The following is a 27,175-nucleotide window of genomic DNA, read 5'->3' on the forward strand; positions in this document are numbered from 1 at the left end:
ATTAAATGTCCTTATTAACTACCATGACGCAACACACATTACCTTCTTTGCTTTTAAAGTTTTTCTCCATAATGTAGAGAAAATACCATCTGTCCAGTCATTTGTAGCAACATCAAGGGTACCAAACATCTGGGAAGCTGTGATTGCCTTTGGGTTCATTCTCATCTCTTTATGAGGAGCACCACAATCTGTCATTGCCTTCATCAAAATATTAATGCATTTTGTCTTTCCTGCACCAGTTGGACCTAGAGTCATCATACCTTGAAACAATACAAACATGGTTTAAAATGAAATGTCAAAATGTCACACCAGCATTTAATGGTTCTTTGCATCAATGATCCCTGTTTTATTTTTGTTAAAAGACAATACAAAAAAAGATGTTTCTCGCTCCACTTACTCAATGTTGACTGAAATGGAATTTTAAAATGTTATTAAAAGGCCTCTATAAATGTCTGCTCTATTATGATACGCAAGCCTATGTGGGTCTGTATCTCCCCTCAGGCAGTTCTGTTCCTTCTTCTAATTGGAAAACACAACTGCCTTTTGATGTTCGCGTGCAATGACATTGGCATGACTGCTAGTAACCAAAAACAGTAATTTCTGAATGCATTTAATGAGAATGAGTAGTTCCCAATGATATACAAAATCAAGTGTATCTTTCTGAAGCAAAAACAAAAAAATATGTACCTGCATCCATCCATGCCAAGATTTTAATATATTTTTCTTAAATAAAAAACACCATTAACAGCAACCTCACTTTTAATTTCATCAGTTACACATATATTGTCTAAGGAGAAGAAGCCATGTCTTCAACAATAAATTGAGCCTACGGTTAATCCTTTTTAGTTATATTTTCTAAATAAACTATTCAAGAGGCCCAGAGTCCAAAAGCAGATGGGACATTCAAACTGAGACTTCCAAAGTCATCTAAGGGAGCTAGATAACTCCTGTTAACCTTAAAGGAAACTGGACAACATAATCCCTAGTTGGCTTTGAAAACCTCTTCAACAAAGGTATGGAACAAACAATCACAAACACAAGTTACAAACATAATCCCGTATAATGCAGACCGCCTCTATAACTAAAGGGAGCTGAATGTTCCCCAAAACAGTTTGGGCACCCAGACAATCACTTACTCATACCATATGTTACATTTGGGGAGATCTAATCCAAGCCCTTCAATGTTAATGGAATGGCCTTTCTGATGGTTTCAACAGCATTTGAATCAAAAATGTTATGCAAAAGAGATTTCAGGATCCATGCACCAAATCTCCACACATACACGTGTGCATGCGTGTGGGTGGGTGTATGAGCACTCCATTTGCATATACTGCCTCTATTTCAACCAAGAGAAGTCATGTATTTTACACATTTTTCCTCATTACTTGAAATCCTATGGTGACCTCTCCATAAATCCGAGTCCATGAATAGGACAAACAGAAGTCGGGAAAACAGAGATCTTTTTTCCTCCATGCAATAACTTGTGTCATAGAAAGGCCCTGGGTGTCCAGGTGTTAGGCCAATTAGAGCTGCACGACCTCTGGGAATAGCAGGGATGTGTGGAGAGAAGAGGCATCTAAGCAGAATACCACAGTGGAACCTGGAGATTTTTGGGCAACAGTGGTCTATGGTGCCTCACAGACCAAACAGCTTGGGGACCAAACAGGTGTCCCTTGCCAAATTCAGCTCCAGCCGTGCCTTGGCTTTCCTGACCCCATCCCTACACAACCAGGCAGTGTCCCTATACTCTCCCCAGGATACCTGTCCCTGCTTCCACTGCCTGTGCATTTCCTTCTTGCCCTTTAGTTTGACCAGCAGGTCTCAACTCAGCCTTGCAGGTCTCTTGCCTTCCATTCCTGATTTCTTACACCTGGGGATCGAGAGCTCTTGTGCTCTGTGGAAAGCATCCTTAAAGATCTGCCAGCTCTGTTCTGCTCCCTTGCCCCTGAGGGCAGTTTCCCAGGGGGTCCTATTGACTAACTCCTTGAAGAGCTGGAATTTTGCCTTCCTAAAATTCAGGGTCCTGACTTTACTCTTCCCCTGCCCCATATCCATCAGGACTTGAACTCCACCAGTGCATGAACACTGCATTTAACTTGTTCCACAGAAATTCCAATCGCTGAAGGCCACACTCGTATTTCCCATAAAAATGTAAGACAACAAAGATAAAATCTCACTATGTGTGCATTGCACACCAAAAAAAGTCATAACAGTTTCCTAGCAAAATACCCACATAGGCTTTAAAAATAACATCTGTTTCATTTTAAAATATATTTTTTGTGAAAATAGTCTGCAATATCTGTAGCAGATAATATAGAAAACTATTGCTCTTATGCAGTCTCAAAACCTCATCTAGCATGCTAACCATGTCGGACTCGTTGAGTTTCATACAGTTGAATGAGTTTAAGTATCCACGGTGGATGATAAATAAGCCCTGCTTTCTCTGCCTGTTTCTGAATGGCTGACTGTAGTTCAGGATACCCAGCTTTATCCAGAGTAATTCCAGGGAACAGGTCATTAATGAGACTCATAAATAAAGGTTCATCTTCATCCACCTGTCAAGAATAAAGTAGGGGAAAATACATTATTTATTCATTTAAATTATTAATATAGCTGTAAACAATGTTCAAGATTATGCCATTTAAAAGATGGCAGCAGAAAACCTTCTCTTTTCCAAAGCAAATATTATAATTATGAATCAGTTTTATTAAGTGAAATTCATACAATGAAATCACAAGTAGTAATTTCTAAATTAAATACTTAAAGCTTATAAAAATGTTAATATCTTAGTACAATTTTCTTCAATATACACACACACACATTACTTCATTTGTTACATAAACCAGCAAGATTTATTCAAATTGTATTTTCCCTTGGATTTTTTATCATTTTTTTTCCTTCTGTAAATCACTGAAGCACGCCTATAGATTTGAACGCATGTACCAATGTGCTGAATAGGTTAACATCAGAAACAGAGTAATTGGTTCCATCAAAAAACTGGCTCCCTAGGTAAATACACAGAGTCTAGACATGCTATAGCCTTTCAATAATATCAATAAAAAGAAAGATGAATACTTTAAATAGTAAAATTGAAAGAGATTATACTATACAAGCAGGCGTTAGCTGCTTCCAATTACCTCACTCATTGCAATTCTTATGATGTTCTGAAAAGACTCCCAAGAAATTTATAAATTGAAATTTTGGATTAAGAAGGATATTTAATGACATTATTAAAAGTTAATACAAGGTATTATTCCTTTCAATCCTCAGATAGGGCAGAAAGAAGAAAAAACAAGAGGCAATTAGAAGACCAGGTTAGGTCCCCTAGGTTCTGATGGTATTCCCAATGATTTTTCAGCTCAGGCTTCTGACGTGTTTTCAACTCTTTAAAAGACAAATAGTGCTCACACCATAAATATTCTGATTCTCCACTCACTGATAGACCATATTAAAAACTGAAAAATAATGTATCCAGCTGCTGAAGAAAAAGATCTTTTCAAAGTGCATAATAAATACATTTAAAAATGCAAAGTACTCTTCTTGGGAAAGTCACAGTGTTACAGTACCAGTTTGGAGAGGTTCATGTCCCGCAGAACCCTCATCACTACGGTTTTCTCCGGCTCTTTGGGATTAGATCTTTTCACTGCTCCAAGTGTTCTTAAAACAGACAGGATATTTCTAAGCCCGAAGTCATAGTGAACCTTGAAATAATACATAAAAACAACAGGTATCACAAAGATTAAACACTTTAAAATCAACAGAGGGATGAAAACTAAATTAATTGAAGAAATACATATGTTATTGAAGTTTTAAGGATGATTAATTTTACAGCTTTTCATCTTTTCAACTGGATTTCCATTTCTGTTACTATCATACCCTGAAGATATTTTCCAGTGTTGCATGTCCATACCTGCCAAGTGTCCCTTTTGGTGGTAGACTACCACTTCTACAAGTCATCTGTAATAGAGCTGCATCTTCTATCATTTTCCTAAATTCATAATTCGGCAGATGCACAAACAGCAAACCACGCATATTCAGACTACTCCCTGTTTTCTGCTTGTGCAAGGATTGTTGCTATCTTGATATATGGTACTGGGATTCGTGACTGAAAGGGCCAATATCATAGAATACCAGGTTAGAAGGGACCTCATGGATCATCTGGTCCAATCTTTCTTGGCAAAAGCATGGTCCAGATAAGATGGCCCAGCACCCTGTCCAACTGAATCTTTAAAGTGTCAAATATCGGGGAATTCATCGCTTCCCCGGGGGGGTTATTCCAAGGGCTGATTGCTCTCATTGTGATACATTTTCCTCTGGTGTCCAATTGGAATCTCCTCAGGACTAACTTGTACCCATTACCCCTCCTCTTTTCCATGGGACTCCTTGTAAAAAGGCAGTCTCCATCTTCTTTGTAGCCACCCTTTAAATACTTGAATATGGTGATAAGGTCTCCCCTAAGACTTATTTTCCCAAGGCTGAACAAACCCAGTTCTCTCAGCCTTTCCTCATATGGCAGGCTTCCCAGTCCCTCGATCATCTTTGTGGCCCTTCTCTGGACCCTCTTCAGCCTGTCCACATCATTTTTTGTATAGCGGGGACCAAAACAGAACACAGCATTCCAGGTGTGGCCTGATAAGTGCTGAGTAGAGTGGGATAATGACTTTGTCTCAGCTGGCGATGCCCTTGTTGATGGAACTAGCATCCTGTTGGCTGATATAAGGAAACATACTGAAATCATTCAGATACAATTTCTTATATGTAAGCCTATCCTATCTTGCACTTAATGACGTTCTGCTCTGTGGATGGCTTCAAAACCACTTGGTTCAGAACAGAAGGCTTTATTTCCAAAAGGCACGTGCATCTTAGAGGTGATTCTAACCAGCTTTGGACTTAGGCAGGTAATAGCCAGCATATCTTCCCTTTCATTACGAGTGCAGCTGCATATGTGCAAAGCCATACAGACATACTCAATTAATTTTAGCACTTGTGCCTGAACATACAATTCTGTCTTAGTTAACAAAGATTTGAAAATATAGGCAAATGTTCTGTCATCTCTTCAATCTTATATGCAAATCCTAGAAGGAAAGCTATCAGGGTAAATGTTTTAAATTATAAAGTCTCCACTACTGCCGACTGCTTGGAAAACTAAGTGATAAAGACAGACATGGAAGGAAGTAGTAAAGATATTGTTACATTTGGAGAATATATGCTCCCTCTGGTAGATCAGAAATATTTTTGAGACCAAGTGCAGAGACTCTTTTTTACACTATCTGTTGTGCATTGATTGACTTGGCCAGCTTCCAAACGCCCACCCAGCCCTTCTCTCATTCCCTCTGCTCAACAGGATAGAGGGTGAAAAGATTAACAGAAAGCTCATCAGTCAATATAAAGACAGGGAGCTCACTTACCAGCTACCATCACAGGCAAAAAAGACTTGACTTAGGGAGAATTAATTTAATTTATGGACAACTATAATATAATTGGATGGTGAGAAACAAAGACAAAATTAAAAAAAATACCTTGCCCCTAGTCCCCACCTCTATTTCCCAGGCTGACAAATTGGAACAATACATTGAGTACAACCCAGAATTTTCAGCAAGGAATAACTTATTGATTAGGTTTGCAGATGTTACCAAGCTAGACCACAACTAGAGTTCAAAATTACCAAGAGAAATTCAATAAATGATCTATGTATGATGTAATTAAATACAGACAAGTACAAAATACTACACAGATAGAAATAACCAACTGCATAAATAAAGACAAGTAACAACTCTTCTTCATTCAGTTGAGAAAGAAGTCAGGTGTAGAAATTTCACAGAAAAACATCTGAGATTGGACTGAAGCCACAAACTCCCCAATGACATATTATAATTATAGTGGGCAATAAAAATAAAAATGTCCTTTTTAAGACAGTTAAAGACATTTCCTTTACAGTTGGCACTTCTGTACTGTGCCCAAAAGTCGGATTCCACACTTGAAGATGAATCCTACTGAAAAGAATTGAGAAAAGAAGTTAAAGTTATCAGCTGACTAGAAAACATGCTATATCAGGAAGAAGTAAACCAAAATCTACTGTAGATGTAGGACGAACAAATATGTAGGATTAGTTATGATAAAGGTCTTTGACACACAAAAAATATCTGCAAAGAGGAAGACAGAAGGAATAGAAAGGAAAAGAAGCAATGCATTTAACTACAGCAAGGGAGATTCAAGTTAACTTTCAGAGGAAACTTTGTGACCATAAGGAAAATGAAACTTTGGAACAGATTGCCTGGGAAACTGCAGGCTACCTGTCACAGGAAAATGTTCAAGAGGGTCACAAACATTTGTAGCAAATTATTTAGCTAAGAATTATTTTTCCTCCAGGAAGGTAAATGGAAGACCCCTCAAGGCCCCATCCAGCCTCATTTTCTGTTATTCAATCAGGTGCCAAGTTGTTAACAGTTGAAAACATCGGATACAAATATTCAGCCAGGTATTGCCAGGAAATCTCATTTGCAGATGGAAACATTACGACAAAAATATTAACCTCACGTGAAGTTTGGAGGGCAGATTATAGGTTGATGACAAAGTCTGATATCGTTTAGTAAATGATATGTCCTAGTGAAATATCCGGAATCATGACAAGGGCTGATATATTTCTTTTTCTCTATGCTAGATGACCATCATTGACATACTGGAATGAGTCCAGCAAAGGACAACCAAGTGAGACAAAAAGAGACAATGGTCAAAATTTGCAACAGGGGAAATTGCTACAGTTTGCGTAAGGAAAAGATTCTTCACAATGAGAGTGGTCAAACACAGAAAAGGTGTCCAGAGAAACTGAATCTTTGGCCATATCTCCATCCTCAGAGATATTCAAAACTCAACAAGTGCCTTTGCAACCTGCTCTATATTGACCCCCGGAGGTCTCTTACAACTTAGATGAGTCTATGATTCTACAGAAGTGATGACTTCGTTAAATTTGAAGAAATACTGTCACATCTATTAGAAAATTTAAAACAAACTAAAATTACTTTTAAAGATGGGTTTTCTGGTGCATTTCAACTGACCTACATGATGGGTGGTTCAAAGCAACCACCATTTATTTTCCTTAATCAGTCTGCTAATTTTACAACAGCTTTGTCTTTCAGGAATGGTACAGAACAGATAGAATTTACTGGCAAATACGGATTGTGAGCTATTTCTTTGCTACATCTTTTAACAGCAGGCAAAAGATTGCACTTGGGCAAAATGGACTGCAGTAGTATAGCTGATGCTCTTGTAAGAAAGAATTAAAAATCTGCAAATAAAAATCTCAACACTAGAAGCATAATTTGTTGTTGTGGGGAAAAGAAAAAAAGGGGTACCAGTGATTTTCTCCATATGAAAGCACCTTAGACAGATGATGCTCAAAATGGGATTATGGCCTCATTTGCTTTCAAGTTTTGTTAGGTTTTTCTTTTCAGTTTCTATGGTTTTTCCTAATCTCAGTGAGGCTCTGTGGAAGGAGGCAGTGGGGAACTTTGGCTAGAAGTTCTATAACAAAGGCAAATAATTCAGCTTTGGGGACTCTGTCAGAATAACTGTTTCACAGGCCTGTGGACACCTTGGGCTTTCTACATATGCTAAGGACTATTCTTTTACTTTTGTATGTTTTTCTTTACTGAGGAGACAATAGTCACTCGGGGTGCCTTTGGCTATTTGTAAGGCTGAGTTCCTCTTTCTACAGTTCCTCTAATTCTGCATTTGTATGTGTAAAATGTCTGGAGGACTTCATGTGTTCCTTCTGCAAATTCCTTTTAGATTTTGTGGGAGGTAAGTTCAATTGGTGAATGCTTCTTTGCTGTTATTTTCTTCTGTTGATGTGTATTGCAATTGCTGAAAACAGGCAACATTCTGCCATTTCCTATCACGTTGATTCTTTATGTGACTCGGGTCTTTCCAGTCAACTGCCCATATACCCAGCAGTACTTACTTTGAATTTAAAATTTACCATTAAGAATTTAAATACAGAACAAACTTCACAAGGAACTTTAGCAAGCCTTTTGAAATACCCCATTATTACTACAAAGGTGGGGGAGGGAGATAACAACTCACATTCAAGTGAGGAAGTGGTGGACCCAATTGAAAAGCAAAAGAGGTGGACAAGAGAGACCTCAAGAATGACAAGACAGTGTGGAAAGTGGCCCATCTCAAGTGTAGCCTGCAGATAAGAAAGGGCCAAGAGGATAGCATCATGGCAGAAGCTCTCACATTTTTCTTGGGTAACCAGCACAAGTAGGTGCCAATTTGAAGTGCCTGTTCACTAATTCATACAGCATGGGAACAAAACAGGGAAAAAAAAGAACTCTGCCTGCAGTTACAGGGGTACAGTCTAACTGGGATGACAGAAATGTGGTGGGATAGCTTACAAGGCTGGAGTCCTGCAATGGATGGATACAGGCTTCTTCGGAAGGACAAGCAGGAGGGCCGTTTGGGGAGTTGCCTTTGAAAGTGAGAGAGTGGCCACGCTTTGCCTTAGGATGGCTGATGAGCCAGTTGAGAGCATTTGGGTTAGGATTAGAGGGCCAATCAACATTGTGGCAGATGTCTGTTGCAAACTTCCTGATGAAACTTTCTTCCAACAACTGGAATTAGCCTCATCTTTGCAAGCCCTGGTCCTCACTGGGTTCTTCACACAGCCCACTATCTGCTGGAAGGGCAACACAGCGCGGCAGAGGCATTCCAAGAGATTTCAACACTCTCTCCAATAACATCCTCACAGACAAAATGGGGACTAGACAGGGTGGTAAGGCATTTCAACAGCTTGACCAGAAAGGCTGTGGAGATACCCTTGGAGATACTCAAAACTCACCTAGACAAAGTCCTGAGCCACCTGCTCTATTTGACCCAACTATGAACACAGGTATAAGACTTGTTGACCTCCAGAGGTCCCTTCCAAATTCAGTTCTCTGATTTTTCAATTGTATATAATGGATTTATACAAGAGCAGGACTGTTCAAAAGGCTGCTGACTGGCACAGGCAGGACAAACTAGCATACTACCACAGGTTTGCAGAAAGCTATGCTTCCTGGCTCATATTACAGAGTACAGAATCATAATCCATGATGTTGGATTACCACTAGGAGCAAAGATCAGCATAGCAGGCTTCTCTGATGGATAATGTAGAAATGTTAGAGTCCTCAAGAAATTATAAATACACGTGACATCGTGGTTTGTATAGTAAGAACTACGGGATTTAAGTTATAAATGAGATTTAAGCATAAAATTCAAATATATAATTGTGATGTAGCTGGGTGTGAGGGCTGTGCCCATGTGCACACCCAGAGCTCTTGGTCATTAACTTCCATTCATTAATACCAAGGAACTCCCTTGCTAGCATCAGCACGGATGAGACAAAGGACTGACCTGAGACAAGGTGATTGAGCTACATGCCTTCACAACAAAGCATTTGACTAATTGGTACAAGAGCTCTCCAGATGAGAATTTCAGACAGTTACACGGAGTTCTCCAGGCAGTTCCTACAATCCCTAGACCAACTGATAAGCACTACTTACATGCTTCAATATGTTGATTAACATGCTGAGTGGAGACTCTGGCTGTCTTGAAGACTTCAGGGCAGTTTCTGCTGCAGAAATGACCAAACTACACATAGAAAGTCTTTGTGCAGCAGCAATGGTCATGTGCAAAACATTGGACACCATTAAAATAGCTAAAATAAGTTTTCCACACAGCTAAGTTTTGTTTGGGGGTGTGTGTTGTTTTTAAGTACTCTGTCCAGGAATGAAACAGTTCCAACAAATGTGACAACATGAAACAAGCAAAGCACTTTTGCAGAGGGAGATGGCCAAATTTCTGATGCCTGCTTAAATGTCTCTTCCACCGTGAGGGAAAGAATCATGTCCAGGACAAAAATGACCACAGAAACTGAGGCAATGAGAAAATGTAATCTTACTGAGGCCAAGCCTGAGGAAAAAAAGAGAGATCTATATTCAGTACTCTGGAGGCAAGTTATGTTGGTAACTGCTGAAACTGTGCATGCACAAATTTTCCCAAACAATGTCCACAAATTCCACTTAAGGGAGAGCTCTTGGAAACTGATCCTCTGACAAATGCAGCCTGTAAGCCTGGTAACTATAAAACACAGGCAGACGACAGAATTGAGAGAGTAGGTTGGACATCAACAAATGGACTAACACTAGTGATGCTAGATCAATACAGCATGATTCAGATTGCCTAAAAACTAATTTGAAGGCTAATGGAGACACCCTGGGCAATATTACAGGGAAGCCAATAGCAAATATGACCCTTCAGAAGCCAGGCTACAACATAAAGCTGGTGAGTAAAACTCCCCCAGGAGAAGAAACCTGAGAGAAACTAAAATTGGAATCCAGTTTGGTTATATATATTGAGAGGGAAATTACAGACGTATGGAGGAAGGAAGAGAAAATCCAAATCTGTACATTTTTGTTTTAACTCTGAAATAATGAGGGCAATATGACGCACCATTATCTCGTTCTGGTGTAGTCCAAGATTTCTATATCAGAGTTAACAGTCACTATTAAATATGTGGTATAGAACTGAAATAATATTATGGAGAATGTAGTCAATATGCCTAGGTTCATTAGAATCCAACCAAAGCAGGCATTTGAACTGCAACTTAGCTACCATTCCTATGATTTCCCTTTGAGACCCTCTAGTGGACAGCCAGCACAGGGCATTCAAAAGGCAACAACTAGTTCTGTTCTTAAAAGCAGCTTTATCCTTTATTTCTAATTAAATACCCCATACCGTACCCCCAGAATAGCATTCTTCTGGTAGCACTCAGCAAGACAGTGCCTTCTAGGCACTCTTCAGTTATTTAGAATTCTTACACTGCCTCTCCAATAGTTCTAGGCTTCATAAGTGAGGAGACTGAAAAACGTGTCCTCTACAAAGATCAGCAGAGCAATATACCATTCCTCATAACTTCTCCATTAACTGCACTCTGTTAAAAAATAACAAATCAAATTTCCTTTACTATGCAAATGAGTTTGAAAAATAAAAACAAATTAATGATTTCAGACTCTGTTTCTAGAACTTGAAACTGAAAACCCTAAAAAATGAATAGGTTCATAAGTGTCAAACTAATTATGTATTCTATGAAAGTATATTCTCTTCATTCCTTTCCAGTGACAGCTTAAGGTTGGACAAATATTTATTTTACCTGTTTAGATAACTGCTCTTCACAGAGTTTGTAGAGTGTATAAAATTTTCGACTAAGGACTTGGTTGTCTCGGAAACCAGCACTTGCCAGCTTGACACGCATAATAATGCTACGGTCAGGCACCATCATAGCAACTGTGCGAAACTGAATCTTCAGATTTTCTGGAAGTTCCTGTCGTCCTGCATAGCCGGGGTTCTGAAAAATGGAAAATATAGAATAAAATATTACATAATGAAAGCAGAATAAAACGGTTTATCTTCTCTGATAAAAGGAGCACATGCCAGATTACAGAGGGTAACTTGAGCACATCACAAATTACACATCACTACGCAGTTGTCTAAATAATGCAGTTCATGAAGTATGTGGTATCACACGTGTTATTTGGAGATGCCCAAGACACACATAAACAGACAACCACTTACAGATCTTGTTGGAGCTGTTTTAAATGCTTAGTTCCTCAGGGTTTTGATAGTGTTCCAGAGCTGGAGGTTATTGTCCCTTGTGAGCATTCCCAGACCATTTCAGTGCAAAGTCAGTCAAGTGGTGCAAGCCATTACTGAATATAATTTAAACTAACGGATCTGACTTTTCACTGAAGATGTCTAAGGCATCCATGTGACTACTGCATGGCTCATTTGAGAGAACAGTAGTCGCTGGCTATGCAGTGATAACTTCGTAAACTCTTCCAGCTGTTTCCAAATGCCTTCCCACTGGCCTTTGTATGCCACTAATTTGTTCTCTTTTTCAAATTAAAGTGATAACATTACCACCTTTTCAAAGGTAGGAAACCTTAAAATAAAGACAAATGCTTCCATTTTGACTTATGGGTATGTAGCCTACAGCTAAGGAGGGGGAGATACAACGAGACTTTTAGGGTAGTCTTAACGCTTTCCTGCTTCTTCGCCTCCTGCACTGCTAGAAGCAGTCCACAGGCCCCAAAGATAAATCTTCAGGAGGCCGGTGAACCAGAGTGAGAGTGGTTTCTTTCATGCTGTCATATAGAAGGACTATGGTCAAAAGTTCTTCACAGATGATGAAGTACTGACCAGACCAACTGCAGTAGACCTTGCAGTGGTCAATTACTTCTGTTTTATTTTGACAGACGTTGACCAAAAGTATAAGAGGGTTGGGTTTAGTCTCAATCTGACAAATATTCAACTAAAAAAGCCCTTAAAATACGTAGTTAATGATAATTGCATACCTCAAGTCCCAAGTTCCAGCTAAACATATGGGCAAGAGAATATATTGTCATTATTATTTGATCAAATTATTGCTCAAATTGTATTCACTATTTTCTAACAGACAGTTCCAAGTATTTCAACAGGGAAACTTCAATGGGAAAATAATTAGGAAAGCTTTTTCACAATGATGCCATTTACACATATTCACATACATACCATAGTCAGAAATATACCAAATTCTCTGTCCATGTCAACAACATCACCGTCAGTGAAAGTGAACTGAGGTTTCTTATTTTTCTTACACTGAAGTACAATATATATCTGCTGAGCAGCTACTGATAAAACTGGGAGTTCAATGCGGTTAAATTCATCAAAGCAACCCCATGCACCTGACTGGGCTAAACCTAAAAAAGAAAAAAGAAAAATATTTTGTTAAAATATCAGATCAAACAAGAATAATTTATATATAAAATACAGCATGTTCTACACAATTTAATGTAACACGAGAAGAACAGAGAGTATGAACACAGAGTAAAATGAGGAAAATTCAAAATAAATCAAGCTGTGCATTAATGACACAGAAAAAGAATCACCCTGTGGAAGAACGATACACAAACTTCTTTACAAAGAATCCTACACCTTTACAGCAACCATGAGGCAGAAAGTGTTAAATAATACTGTATACAGCACCTAGTACCACAAACATGCACATAGCATGGAAACTCATCTATACAGGGGTTGAAATTGTCAAAGATGAGCTTGAGACACCCCTACCTAAATGAAAAGCACAGAATCAAATTCAGAAATCACTACATATGTGACACAAGCATTGTAGCATTTTATAACAATTAATTCACAGGTCAAAAGTTGTTGGAGAATGACATCGGTCTGTTCAAGAGAGAGGAATCTGATGTCACACTTACAACGGTTCTTTGGAATAGGCCATGGAGTTCTAGACAGACGTTAGTATCCACTAACATCATGAAATTAATGTCTTTCGGGAGAGTCAAGTACTCCTCCTTCTGTATCATGTTAGCAGGATTGAAATAGGAGAGTCTACAGTGGTAGCTTTCCAGAGCAGTAGTGGGAAAGCTACTTAATCCCCTGCTATTCCATGTCCATTTCACAAGAGACAAAGGCTAGTGAGTCTATGCAGGAACTTCATGGATGCCACCTCCTTCCTTCCCAAAGCTCACTCTGGACTAGTATTTCCTATTGCCTGGGTCCAGCAAGGACCTGAATCAGTACTTTAACTAGCCCTACAAACAAATGTTCAGAGGAGTTTAATTCATTCCACTGGCTTAAGCTACTTGAAGACAGTGCTAAATGCAGAAATAAAGCACGTGTCCAAGGCATTTGTATGTTTGCAGTGTTGAACAACTATGGCCGCAGCTCCCCCGAATTCCCATACTTTATACAGCAATGCCTATAGCACTAGTAAAATAAATCAAGGGGAGGTTTATGTATAATGATAATTCCTTAAGACACTTAAGATAATGGAAGAGAAAGTACTCAAAAATCAATAATAATAGTATTAATACATACTTTTTTTCACTTTGTTTTGTTTTCTCTTCCCTTATCTTTGCTCTGGCCTGTTCTGCTTATATTATCCTTCTTCCCTTCCCCCCACTGTTCCTTGTCTGATCTTCTCTTGCTCTTTAAGATGTTCTCTAGGAACTCTCATCTTACTCCAAATCCCCCCAAGACCCCTTTTATGATTCTTCTCTGCTCCTCCTCTACTCTATCCCATCTTCTACTGTGATCAGCCTTCATAGACAATCAATACTTGTCAGTGTTTACAGATAGCAAAAAAAAAGAAAAAATATGAAAATAATTTGTATGTTCACTTTTCACTTTTTTTCATGTCCGTTAACCACTTCTTTTAATATCGTTGCATTGATTGGTCTTTTTCTACCCACATAATTTTAGAAGAACTCTTAAACAAAATTAGTAGAGTCACACCAGATCAAAATCAATGGTAGTACAGCCAAAATTGGCTCCTTAAGATTCGATTCAGCCAGGGCAATACTGCAGATCTCCCATGAAATTCAGTTCAATTTCATATGTAGAGTAATCTTTTTCCTAAACTGCTTCTAACTAATTTCTGTGATATTATAAGGAAAAACATGCTCCAAAAGAAAGGAATTTGAAGAGAGTAAAATGTCACACGGACTTAATTACAAAATTTAAAACCAAACGGAACACATACAAATACCACAATGCCATAATGAAGCAAAGGTAAAGTAATTCTATAGATAGGTACCAAATTTAAAACATGAAAGACTCAATCCTACTGTCTTTAAAAACAAATGAAGAATGTTCCTTGACTTCACTGGTATGGCAGCAAGTCCTTTAACTTATGTTCTCCCTCTTGTATGCAGAATATCAGAGCCCTGGATGCACCAACAGGCCTTAATTGCCCTGACCAGCCTTACCCGTGGCTTCTACCCATACCCTCTGTCCTCCAGTCCAGGAGCTCCATTTCAGCTCAGGCAGGTCTGAGTCTTCAGTCTTTGCCTGAGCCATGCTGTACACGGGGCTGGGCACAGCCCTATCCCCTGTAATCCTGACTTGCTGACTGAACTTTGTGGAGGACCCCAGAACTATCCACAGTCTTACCTCCAGCCCTGCCACCTACTGTTTCTGACTGAACTTCCTAGATGTACCCTGGACCCAGCTTGTTATTTCACCTTGTCTGATGGTCCCTAGACAACCGATGGAACAAGCTGTCACCAACCTGCCCTGCTCAGGCACTGTGGAACTGTGCCCTGGTCAGTGAAGTCCCTGCCCCTGCCTCTGTGGTGGTCACCCTTGGCACCTGGCTTGTCTTCCCTGGTGGAGCTCTTTCATTCTTACTGCTCCCTGATGAAAACTTCTTGCAGAGGTTTTTCAAATGTATTTGGCCCCTTTTGTTATACGTGTTATCTGGCTACTAGGATCCATTAAAAAAAAAAAAAGTGTTTTTTCTACTTTGTTTATTAAACATCAATATCTACTCTTTGGGATGCAACAAGGAAAAGCCTTAAAGCTGTATATTCTTCAACAAAGAGACTTTGTGCATAGAACAATAGAATGGTTAGAGTTGGAAGGGACCTTAAAGATCACCTAGTCCAAACACCCCTGCCATAGGTGAGGACACCTTCCACGCCTGTCCTCATAGCAGAGGTGCTCCAGCCCTCTGGTCATCCTTGTGGCCCTCCCCTGGACCCGCTCCAACAGGTCCATGTCTTTCCTGTGCTGAGGGCTCCAAAGCTGCACATAGTACTCCAGGTGGGGTCTCACCAGAGAGGAGTAAAGGGGCAGAATCACCTCTGTTAACCTGCTGGCCACGCTTCTTTCTATGGAGCCCAGGACACAGTTGGCTTTCTGGGCTGTGAGCACACATTTCCGGCTCATATTGAGCTTCTCATCAGCCAACACCCCCAAGACCTCCTCCTCAGGGCAGCTCACAAGCCATTCTCTGCCCAGCCTGTATTTGTGCTTGGGATTGCTCCAACCCACATGCAGGACTTTGCACTTGGCCTTCTTGAACTTCATGAGGTTCACATGAGCCCACCTCTCACGCCTGTCCAGATCTCTCTGGATGGCATCCCTTCACTCCAGTGTGTCAACCGCGCCACTCAGCTTGGTGTCATCGGCAAACTTGCTGAGGGTGCACTCAATCCCACTGTCCATGTCAACAACAAAGACGTTAAACAGCACTGGTCCCAGTACCAACCCCTGAGGAACACCACTCATCACTGCTCGCCACTTGGATCTGGTCTTCTCCTACAGTGGGTGGTTCATTCTCCCGGTTCCTGCCTTTGCCTTCTGCACTTGGGTGGTGTGGCTACAGACCTTGATGGTGAAGACTGAGGCAAAAAACTCATTGAGTAGTTCTATATAATATGGTCTCTTACACTTACTATCTGTATATTAAAGGGTTTTGAAATTACTTTCTCTGTAGAGTGGTGAGGTGAGGTTCTAACCAAACAATTTTTTCTTGGGAAAGGAACAAAAAAAATCACTTGTTCTGTAATGCCACCTGCTGCATGGAGTTAGGAAACTTGACTCTCAGGCAAGGCCAATACCCCACAGCTTTGAATAAATTCGGTCTTGCAAAATTATTTCATTCTGGTGGTGTTTAAAAAGGAAAATGAAAGAAAATACACACACACACATAAGCAAAGGCACAGCAAGCAAACTGTCAACTGCATAGCAGCTTAGAGACAATGTGATTTTATTGTGCACTGCCATACTGTGCATTACTTTCTGTCACCACACAGAACACAGTATGGTAATCAAATACAAAAATGGATTAAAAACAGAAAATAAAGGACAGGACTACAGAGAATCTTTAACTACATCTAAGAAATGTGACATCTCCCAATCAGTACATACATCCTACAAACCTGGTCCTCACATGATGTAAGAATCACACAGCATAGCCACTCCTGCCTCAGAAAGACTTCAAAATGCATCTCTGCAATGCAGTGCCGTGTCCTTTTCCATGTCAGTGAGCCTATGAGCGACACACAGCTGGGTGGCCTGATCCTTGAACGCTACATTGTGGTCACAGTCCCCAGTGGAGGTACAGGGGATCCACACAGAAAGAAAGTATGTTGCAGGCTACTGTGACAACCCGTGTTCTCCTAGGTGATCCAACAGGCCAGGTGATAAAACCCTATGTGCTGTTCCGCACTGGGAGGTCTGGCTAAAAATAGTGTCACAGTGCAGTAATTATGACAAAGCAGCTATAAACTCTCTTTTGTATTCAAATGACACATATCTTAAGTAATAAACACGGTATTTACCTCAGGTGAGGACTACAGTAACACAATATATTCAGTACAGAAATCATCAGCTTCTACGAAAGTTTAACCCACATCCCAGCATAATTTAATGGGATACTATGAAACCTGTCTTCTGCTCTCACTGCTCATACAAGCATCAAGCCAGTTTCAGCTTTCTCCAAGACAGTGAATGCGTGCATTCACCTAAAAAGACCAAAGGTAAAGCTAAAGCTAGAAGACTACTAAAAGACTGTCTAATGCTTTAAATGAAGAATGTGATCAAACTTTCCATTCTTGTAGCATTAGCAGAACTTCTAGCTAGAAGAGTGGTCTCTTCAGGGGACCAGTTCAGGACTGGGGATTAGACACAAGAGCTAATAATGACGGTCACTAGTTCTACTGTCTGCTGCTTCCATATTCACTGCACCACCTCAGATTCCTGGTATGGAAATGATAGGGCTGCTCTAGCAGGGAGCACTTTATCCTCTCTTTTTGTAGCAGTGTCTCCTTGACTGTTTTCTCCAGCTATCCTGCTTGCTCCAGGCTGGCCCCTTACTGCAGCTCCAACTAGGAAAATCCCCAGTGGGAGCGAAGGCAACAGACATGAGCATGCCTCGGGGTGAGGGGTTGGGGGAGAGAGAGGGCAGCTAAGAGGCAGCAGTGCCTTTCCAAAGCTCAGTGTATCTCTTCGCTCAGGTCTCAGAGGAATAGGGGAGGGAGGCTGGCTGAGGCAAAGAAAGCAAGAATGGAAATGTTTGTTTCTTATCTATTTTCATGTTCTTACAAATAGAGCGAACGTGTTTGAAGTGTGGGGAAGTGTGGCTGGAGAGCTGCCTGGCAGAAAAGGGCCTGGGGGTTCTAATTGACAAGCGGCTGAACATGAGCCAGCAGCGTGCCCAGGTGGCCAAGAAAGCCAATGCCATCCTGGCTTGTATTAGAAATAGTGTGACCAGCAGAAGGAGGGAGGTGATTGTCCCCCTGTACTCAGCACTGGTGAGGCCACACCTTGAATATCGTGTCCAGTTCTGGGCACCTCAATACGAGAGAGATATCGAGGTGCTGGAGCGAGTGCAGAGGAGGGCAACGAAGCTGGTGAAGGGCCTGGAGAATAGATCTTATGAGGAGCGACTGAAGGAGCTGGGACTGTTTAGTTTGAGGAAGAGGAGGCTGAGGGGAGACCTTAATCACTCTCTACAACTACTTGAAAGGCCATTGTAGAGAGGTTGGTTCTGGTTTCTTCTCACAGGTAATTAGTGATAGAACAAGTGGGAATGGCTTCAAGCTGCAACAGAGTAGGTTTAGGCTGGACATTAGCAAAAAATTCTTCACAGAAAGAGCGGTCAGACACTGTCCCAGGGAGATGGTGGAATCACCATCCCTGAATGTGTTTAAGACTCGTTTAGATGTGGTGCTAGGGAATATTGTGTAGGGGAGAACTTTCTAGAATGGGGTTGATGGTTGGACTCAATGATCCCAAGGGTCTTTTCCAACCTAAATGATTCTATGATTCTATGATTAGAGGGAAGCAGGGCATTCTGCAGAATGCACAGGGAACTACAAAGCTTCTGAGTCAGAATTAGAAAAACTTGTCAAACTGGTTAAATCATTTTTTCCTCTTCTTTCTCTGCTCTACTTCTTCCCATTTCCTTCTTTTTGATATGGCCATTAAAGAAAGTTAACAAGTTAATGAGGCCTAAAAATATCTGTAAAAGTACAAAAGGATTAGGACGAAGAACAGTAGTCGAGTGAAGTCAGTACAAGTACTGCTTTTAACTCAGTTCTTCCCAAATACATACATGTACCCAAATACATACATGTCCCAAATACATGTCTTCCTGATACAACTCAGCCACAAACAAACCCAGTAAGACCACAGAAGAAATGAGTGAAATATGGACAAGGTTTTCACAATTAAATACAAAACCACTTTAATCCAAACCTGGTATACCTTTCAGGCTTTCTATCTCTATTACAAAGCTTAATAGGATACTCTTAAACTCTTAAATAAGAAGCCAAAGACAAAAGTCACTTCTATTAAAATCTTGGCCAGCTTTGTTTTCTTCTTACTTAAAGCTAGAAATGATCTCCAAGTTATATTTTAACCTTCAGGAGATATCACAACAGTGAAAATTATGTTTATGATACCTTCTGTTAGATTTAAGAGCCTACCACTCACAGAAAATGGTGGTGTTCTGTTGTCTGCCACTCCATATAACCAATACTGGTTATATACTAGAAAACAGACATAATGGAGTCCACAGATATCAAATCACCCGATCACTGTTTGCAAAACTGACTTCAAAGCCCTGCTTATCATGAAAAGCTACCAGAGTTTGACCACTACCTCATTTTCCTGGTTTCAAATAAGTTCTGGAGTTCGAAATAAAATACTGCACCACTTTGCATGTTTCCCTGCCTTGCACAACATCAGTGAGCTTTGTATTTGTTTGTCTTGCTTAATACAAAAGTGGCAAACAAGAGCTAAACATCCTCCCCCTTGGGAGGGGTGGGTTAGAGGCATAAAGAAAATCAGTAGAAATTATTAAAAGGGAAAAGGAAAAGAAGACATAGATAGGAAACACCCTCCAAGAATATAAAAAAAGACTGGAAAGCATGCGAGAAGAAACAAGTTAAAAACAAGGAGAATCAATCAAACACCAGGAAAAGTGGTTGAGCATCTGGAAATAAGAGGAAACAAAGAAGAAAATACTAATTATTGCTAACTCACTAGTGAAGAGAAAAAAACTTATAACTCTCAAATGAAAATAGGAGATTATTTCTCACCTTTATAGATACGGCCAAGTCCTCTGTAGTCCATTTGGTCTGAACAATTGAAAACAACAACATACTTTCCCAGGCATTTGCCCATGTCTTTAGTTGTCTCAGTTTTCCCCGTCCCTGCAGGTCCTGCTGGTGCACCACCCATACTCATGCCCAGGGCCTGTGCTAGAGTGATGTAACACCTAGAGATAGAACAGAGAGTTCTATTAATCTTTTTCTACTATTAATTACTTGAAATCCATTAATGTAACCACAGCAGTTGTATTATACAGAGCTGGGGCAGAGGACAGAAATGGGTGTGCTTCCATGTGGTAGGTCCTCACTCATCCCCAACTGTGAAGCTGAGTTACCATGTACCACCTTTGCTCCACCTGCAGAAAAGCATGCATCCAGCACAGCAATGACTGCAACAGCCCAGGAAACGCACAGGCCAATTCTAAATGCTGAATACCAAAATACTGTAGTAATGTGATTTTCTCGCACTAATCACATGACCTCCCTCAATGACTCAGCATCATTCTGCAGCCCCCAGACCCACTGGGTTTCTGCCTTTTTTCCCATCCTCCTACTCTCTCCCCAGAGCACACAAGATGGGCTCTCTGATCTGGCAATAGGAAGGCACAGAAGCTACAAGCAGCTCCTGTTCTTGCCATTTCCCTACCAGCATGCCAAACCAGAGCAGTGCTGCCAGTCACATGAGGTGTTTTGAGTTCCAGGGTGGAGACAGATGAGAGGGACGATTGTAACGGGGAATGGAGAAAGGAGGGATCCATGAATCCTGGGACAATCTTCTGCTTCAGCCTCCATCCTGGATTGACATCCTCAGGTTTAAGTCTCAGCCTCCCCAGATGGTGTGGAGGCCACTGAAGGGTGTAGAAAGACTTTTGTTCTAACCTACAATGCTCCAAAATCCCAGTAAGCCCATTTTAACACTGTGAAACTCAAAAGCTTTATGATATATCTGGGGAAAGAAAATGGGCACTGAAAAAACCCAAATGATACCAGCTAGTATCACTTCCTATAAAATAATACAGTACTCATTCTCATATAATAGCAATAACAATGCTTTATCACCTTGTTACTCAGTGATCAGCTAATAGGCACTCAGTTAACACAGAAAGAATACCACGCCTAATGATTCTGCTACTGAAAATGCAGTAAGGACAAACTGTACACGTAGTACAAGTCCTAAACAGAACTTGCATTTCATTTTTTGTATCTGCCATGACATGGTCTGTGTCTGACATGATGTTCAGGAGCACTCAATTTCAGTCCCATTATCTTAATGTAATGTACTACCGCCAGTGTGTATTTATTATGTGCTTCAGGAATCTTTCTGAACATAAAATCATTAGCCGAACAGCATTTGACTCCAAGTTGATTAATGGAAAGCAAAGATATCATTACCTGAAAACTGCCATAAGCTCATACAAATCCATATAGCAATACTAAAAATGTTAAAATAGAAAAAGCCTATGAGGGGAATAAAATCTGTTCTTATGCAACACTGCTTAGATACAGAAGTTTCCCATGCCAACACTAGAAAACATCTCTGCTTCAAATACTCTTTCAGTATATGACAGTGGATAGCCACCAGTCTCTGAAGTTCTGCTTGGCTTTTCTAGGTTCACCCAAAGAGAGATTACTCTGTTCCTTTTTGTTGTTATTATTATAGTTTAAATTCATTCAAAGACTTATTTTCCTGAATAATGTCATCCTGCGCTAGTTTTCAGTCTCATGTGACGTAGCGCCTTGAATCAATCCCTAACCAATTAGTTTGCATTTTAATTCTGTGAACAAAGTTTGAAAAACAACGTTTTCTTGATACCGTCTCTCCCAGTGGTCAAAAATATTGTCTGCGTGGTAGTGGTCCCATACCCACTAATCAACTGCATGTTTACTGCTGCAAACAAATCGCTATCCAGCATAAGAATAGTAGGGTACATAGCATCAAATTTGCTAGATATCTGTTACATATTAAAAGTCGGGTATCAAAGCACAGGGATTTGGCTCTCTCTCACTGGGCATAATTTTGGTTCAGAAACTGGAAAAAGTCTGAAATTTCACTAGTAAATAAAATCTAGTTGCACAGAGAGTGCAAAGACAATTCCAATATTAATTCTACGGCCTTCAGCCATTCTTCACCCAACAAATGACTGAACATTCACGGTATTTTGACATTTCTATCCACACTTAGAAGAACAAGCTCTGGCACAGTATAGTTGTATAGTTGAAGCACTACCAAGTACTTTAGGAAAATATGCATCTAGTGGAGTTTGTACTGTGCTGCATAACTAACACTCTAGCCTTATGTTTTGCCCTCAGAGCTTTTCCTGTGTTTGTAATGCTCCATAGGCCTTGCTTAAAACCATATTGGCACTAGTTATTGAACACTATATCTCGCATTACTGCTTTTTCCTCTAGGGTGACTTCAAATAAATCACTTGCTGTAATCCCAAATTCTCATGCAACTACTAGCTTATGGAAAGCAGCAATATTTTGTTTTTCAGATCCACTCTGTTTAGGCTGGTGAAGTGTATGGCACTCAGCTATATTTACGTTGAGTACCAGTAAATTTTTCAATGCCTATTCACAGCTCATACAGCTCAAGCAAACACTCAAAGAGAATTCAAGACCCCTCCTAGGGGTGCCTGCTTTCACGAGCTGAATATAGAAGCACTGGCCTCTGCTGTTCACCAGCGATATTGCAGCATTATAGCGCAGCCAACATAACAATTCCTACTGTGCACTGCATTCTTTTTATAACTACCTGTCAGTTAAGGGAGTTATAACAAGCCTGTCTGTACATCCTAAGTATTCATTGCAGTAGGTGAACTCTACATCAGTGATTTGGATAACGCATTTATCCAAGTCTTCAAGAAAGTAAAATCGAGACTGTTTTTGCCATTCAAAATCAGATGGAGATTTAATGTTCATACGGACCTATAATGGAAAAGAAAAATCATTAATACGGAAATGAGACAGTATTACAAATTCATCTTAAATTCCATACAGAAAGAAAAGTCTACTAAGCATAAATTCAAGAGCTGGAAGAACGAGCACAGGATCTGTCAGGACTCGAGACACCCAGAATTATCTTTTCAAACCTGTCTATGACACACTGTGAACCTTTTGACCACTTTGATTTTCCTCTGAATTGTGTACAGAGATTGTGAATTGCATCTTACAGAGATATTGAAGAACAGTGATAGAAAACTTCATAAAAAACTAAGTAACAATACTGGTTACACTGCACAGTATCTGGTGCCATTACTCACAGAAATACTAGACTGTGAGCAACGCTTGAATATATTGTACACATAGCGATGTGTTTGTTTGGGATATATTTTCCAGTTTGAACTTGCCACATACATATTTAGATTTCTGGCAGATTAATACATCTTGATTCATTATTTTTGACACTTCAACTCAAAACTACCAGCCTCTTACAGAAAATGTAGTCCTGGTTATCGGCCTTGCAGACATGGTTTAAGGTGAAGAGGAGGTTCTGGATTCTCAGCCACTTCCCTCTACTTTCTCTCAATCACAAAAGGACGTGTTTAGCAGGGAATATAATGTTTTGAGAGAAAAGAATAATATTACATGTAACAATTAAGAATCCTTTCCCCAGTTTTGGACATGCCCCTGATTTTTTATTCCACATACGGACCCTTTAAATTTAACCAATTTTCTGTGATTTCATTTAATTATAATATTATAATATGACATTAAAGTAATTGATGATTAAATGCTCATTTATGAAAATAATTATGAAAATAAATTAAAAATTACAGGCAGAGGATAAAACCCATCCCTATCTTAGAAGCTGGCAGTTTTCTTTCTAAATTACAGTATTTTTCTTTATGATTTTCTATCTTTCTTTACACGTGCACTTAATTTTTATCTTTCTAACATATATGCATAAATTAAACAACACATACTGAATTATTGACCTTTGCATCTTGCAAGCTTTTTGAAAGTTATTTTACTTCCATTTTTATAATTATAAGTTTCATGAATTCAAAACACTTCTCTAAAGGAAGTCTGATGCAATGCAATTATAAAATAATTTAAATATCTGTTCTGGTTATTGTTGCTACCCTTTTCAAATATATGGAGTCTCACCACTTTAATCTTTGAATAACTATTACCTTAAATCAACATACGAGCTGGGCTGGAAATCACATGATTGATAGCAATACTAAACAGGCTTTTTTCCCATTTAAATTTCAATTAAATAATGTATTAAATTTTCAATTTGAGAGAATAGTTTAATTTTAAAAGTTGAATTCTTTTGCTCACAGTGAGTTTGTGCATGATGGGTATCAACAACCATTTTAAAAACTGAAACCTGAACCTATGAACAAACCTATATGTAAATCCACCCTTATCTCTGCCTAACATGCATCAGGGGGACTAGAACATCTCTCATGAAGAAAGGCTGAGGGACTTGGGTCTTTTCAATCTGTAAAAAAGACAACTGAGAGGGGATCTTATCCATCCTTATAAATACTTAAAGGCTGGGTGTCAGGAGGATGGGACCAACCTGTTTTCAGTGGTGCCCAGTGACAGGACAAGGGGCAACAGGAACAAATTTGAACATAGGAAATTCCATCTAAACATGAGGAAGAACTTCTTTACCCTGAGGGTGGCAGAGCACTGGAACAGGCTGCCCAGAGAGGTGGTGGAGTCTCCATCTCTAGAGACATTCAAAACCCGCCTGGACGCCTTTCTGTGCAACCTGCTCTAGGTGACCCTGCTCTGGCAGGGCGGGTTGGACTAGATGATCTCCAGAGGTCCCTTCCAATCCCCATCATTCTGTGATTCTGTGACATCTATATGAAATCAAACTAAATCTGATATGCTATATCACAGCACTAATGTCAGAGCTACTCAAAGAGGATAGATCGTAAGATTTGTTTAAATATTTTTATAGGTGCAAAAACCTCCATGCAGAAAGTCCCCTAAAGGTTTTCAAAAACTTACCAAATCATCAAAGATATCCTTCTGGTGCACATGAATGGTGATTAAAGTCTCATATTTTGTGCGCTCCATTCTTGTCAGATCATGTGTTGTCATGTCAATCAAATCATTTAAAAGTTCCAAAAACTTCTGATTTGTTGCGTGCATTACCTTTTCCACATAGCAGGAATAGCCATATTAATACAAACATCATTTGTTCTTCCAATGTTTAGAATAAAAAATAAAACATATGGGTCCATGACATCTATCATCTGCTTTGTATTTATTAGGCTTGGAATCCTAAACTTGGATTTGCAGGCTGCCCTCCATGCATACATTCTTAGCCCAAAAGAGAACAAGAATTTTATATCTAGGTGAACAGGTCACATCATGAGATTTTATTCAAGACTGTTGGTCCTTCTACTGTACATTACACCTTCAGCTGGTTGCATCCCTGCATATTTTCAGAACTATCAGTCTCTGGTTTTGGGTATCGCACATCAGCCCAAGCAATATCTACTCTTTAGGAGGAACAGGAACCTGGAGATCTACCACATCCCCTAACCAGAGGAGGTGGGAAATATAGTGTAATTTTAGATGTCAATGCTAAAACAATAATTTCTTTTGTGGCATCAGACATTGCTACAAAATTCCACAAAATACAACATTGACGATACAATACTGACTTATGTAAACAGCGTCAGCCTCTTCAGTGGTGTTCCTGGTATACAACAAATTATAAAGTACTGAGGTTTCAGAAAGGGCAGCTCATATATACTCCTGTTCCAAATGTGTGAGAGAACAATCACACTTGCTTTCTGTAAATATATCCAAAGCCTAAAACTCACACTGTTTGCTGAGAAAAAAATGCTAAAAACACTGCAAAACTAACGGAGAACTAAACAACCTCCCCGCCCCCCAAACACACAGAGTTCAACCCCCAAAAAATGAAAGTTGTTTTCTTGTTAATGCAAAAGAATTTTTGCTTCTAGTTAGTATATGAACTGGAGTGGACTAAAAGCAGGTCTATGTAGCACTAAGTGATCCTTTTCATAGTCTGGAGTCTTTGTTTTCATTCAGTATCAAAGTACAGCATGGTACCATTCCCCTGCATTTACTTTTATTGTAAGATGGTGTTACTAGTTCAATCTCACTGTATATTCATGATTAATGTTAATTTGCAAATCTTCAGCTGACATCCTCTCCTTCCTCCTTTATAGATGCAGTGTTTGTAATAACACCTTGGTGTTAACAGTATCTTCTCTACACGTTCGAGATTAAACTAGCACCTCCCCAAATGGCTTCTATTCTTTCCCTTCCCTAAAAAAAAGAGCTCATCAAATGAAGAATCTAATACACTCTGTTACAGCAGACCAATGCCCATGAAGCACAGTTATTTCCCCAAATTTTGGGAGCTCTGATTGCTTTCCAAATTTGATTTTGGAAAGTAATACAATAAGATTCCTTATATTCCCAAAATGAGAAACTGTCCCTTCCAAAATGACTGCGCTGACAGAACAATAGAGAAAATCACAGGATTAGAAGCAATTCTAAAGCACATGCTGGGGGATGATGAAGAGGTGTGACCTCTTAACACATTTTTCATCATTCTGTTTTCCTGATATTTTATTTGTTATTCTGGTTACTTAACTAGTATTTTGTGCTTTTTCCTACACGTTACTTTTAACTTTTCACAATATGCACTGTTCCAAACAATGCTTTCAATTAATCCCCAAAGATTCATTAAATACTACCTTTTTGTCCGTTTTGGCACTGTTTAGTGCATTCTCTGCATCTCTGGTCCAGATCATTTGAATTCCCAGAAGTCCTATTTGTGCAGGAAACATTGCCTGAAAGTCATACAGCTTAAATCCTGAATCACTAATGGCCATTGATGCCTGTCTAATGATGGTGTGGATTGTTTTCCTAATCCCATTCAGCAGCTGACCTAACCAGAATTCCACGTTGCCCTGAAATAAATAAGAAAGTATTTTTAAATAATTAGCTTATGAATAATTCACAAGGAGAAAAAACCCTACGCGACTTTTTTTCCAGTCCTTCATACACCCACTTCCCCCTTTGTTATTCTCTAATCTTCAAGAGACTCCTCCCTTCCTTCTACTGCACTGCCCTTCTAGAGATATGTGATGGATTTGGCACTTCACATCAGTACCGCTGAAAAAACAGGTAAAGTAATCATTATAGAATGACACAAATGTCCGGTCCTTTCTGGCCTTTGCTCTTGCTGTTCACATTGAAAGGTTTTCCTTCAAGTAGTCAAATAATAG

The 27,175-nt window shown here is 39.6% G+C and overlaps 1 protein-coding gene across 1 annotated transcript in view; it reads right to left on the minus strand.

Annotated features, from left to right (window-relative positions):
- The window catches only part of LOC134511806 (dynein axonemal heavy chain 5-like), a 169,252-nt gene that overhangs the window by 86,514 nt on the left and 55,563 nt on the right, over positions 1–27,175 (minus strand). Inside the window, exons 39-47 of the mRNA XM_063326333.1 lie at positions 26,642–26,857; positions 24,912–25,058; positions 22,696–22,868; positions 19,929–20,107; positions 12,589–12,776; positions 11,192–11,386; positions 3,567–3,701; positions 2,366–2,555; positions 43–260 (exon numbers count right to left, since the gene is read on the minus strand). Coding sequence (XP_063182403.1) covers positions 43–260; positions 2,366–2,555; positions 3,567–3,701; positions 11,192–11,386; positions 12,589–12,776; positions 19,929–20,107; positions 22,696–22,868; positions 24,912–25,058; positions 26,642–26,857 — 1,641 coding nt within the window. The remainder of the gene's footprint in view (positions 1–42; positions 261–2,365; positions 2,556–3,566; positions 3,702–11,191; positions 11,387–12,588; positions 12,777–19,928; positions 20,108–22,695; positions 22,869–24,911; positions 25,059–26,641; positions 26,858–27,175) is intronic.

Source organism: Chroicocephalus ridibundus, chromosome 2, assembly GCF_963924245.1.
Source record: "Chroicocephalus ridibundus chromosome 2, bChrRid1.1, whole genome shotgun sequence".
NCBI classification, from domain to species: Eukaryota; Metazoa; Chordata; class Aves; order Charadriiformes; family Laridae; genus Chroicocephalus; species Chroicocephalus ridibundus.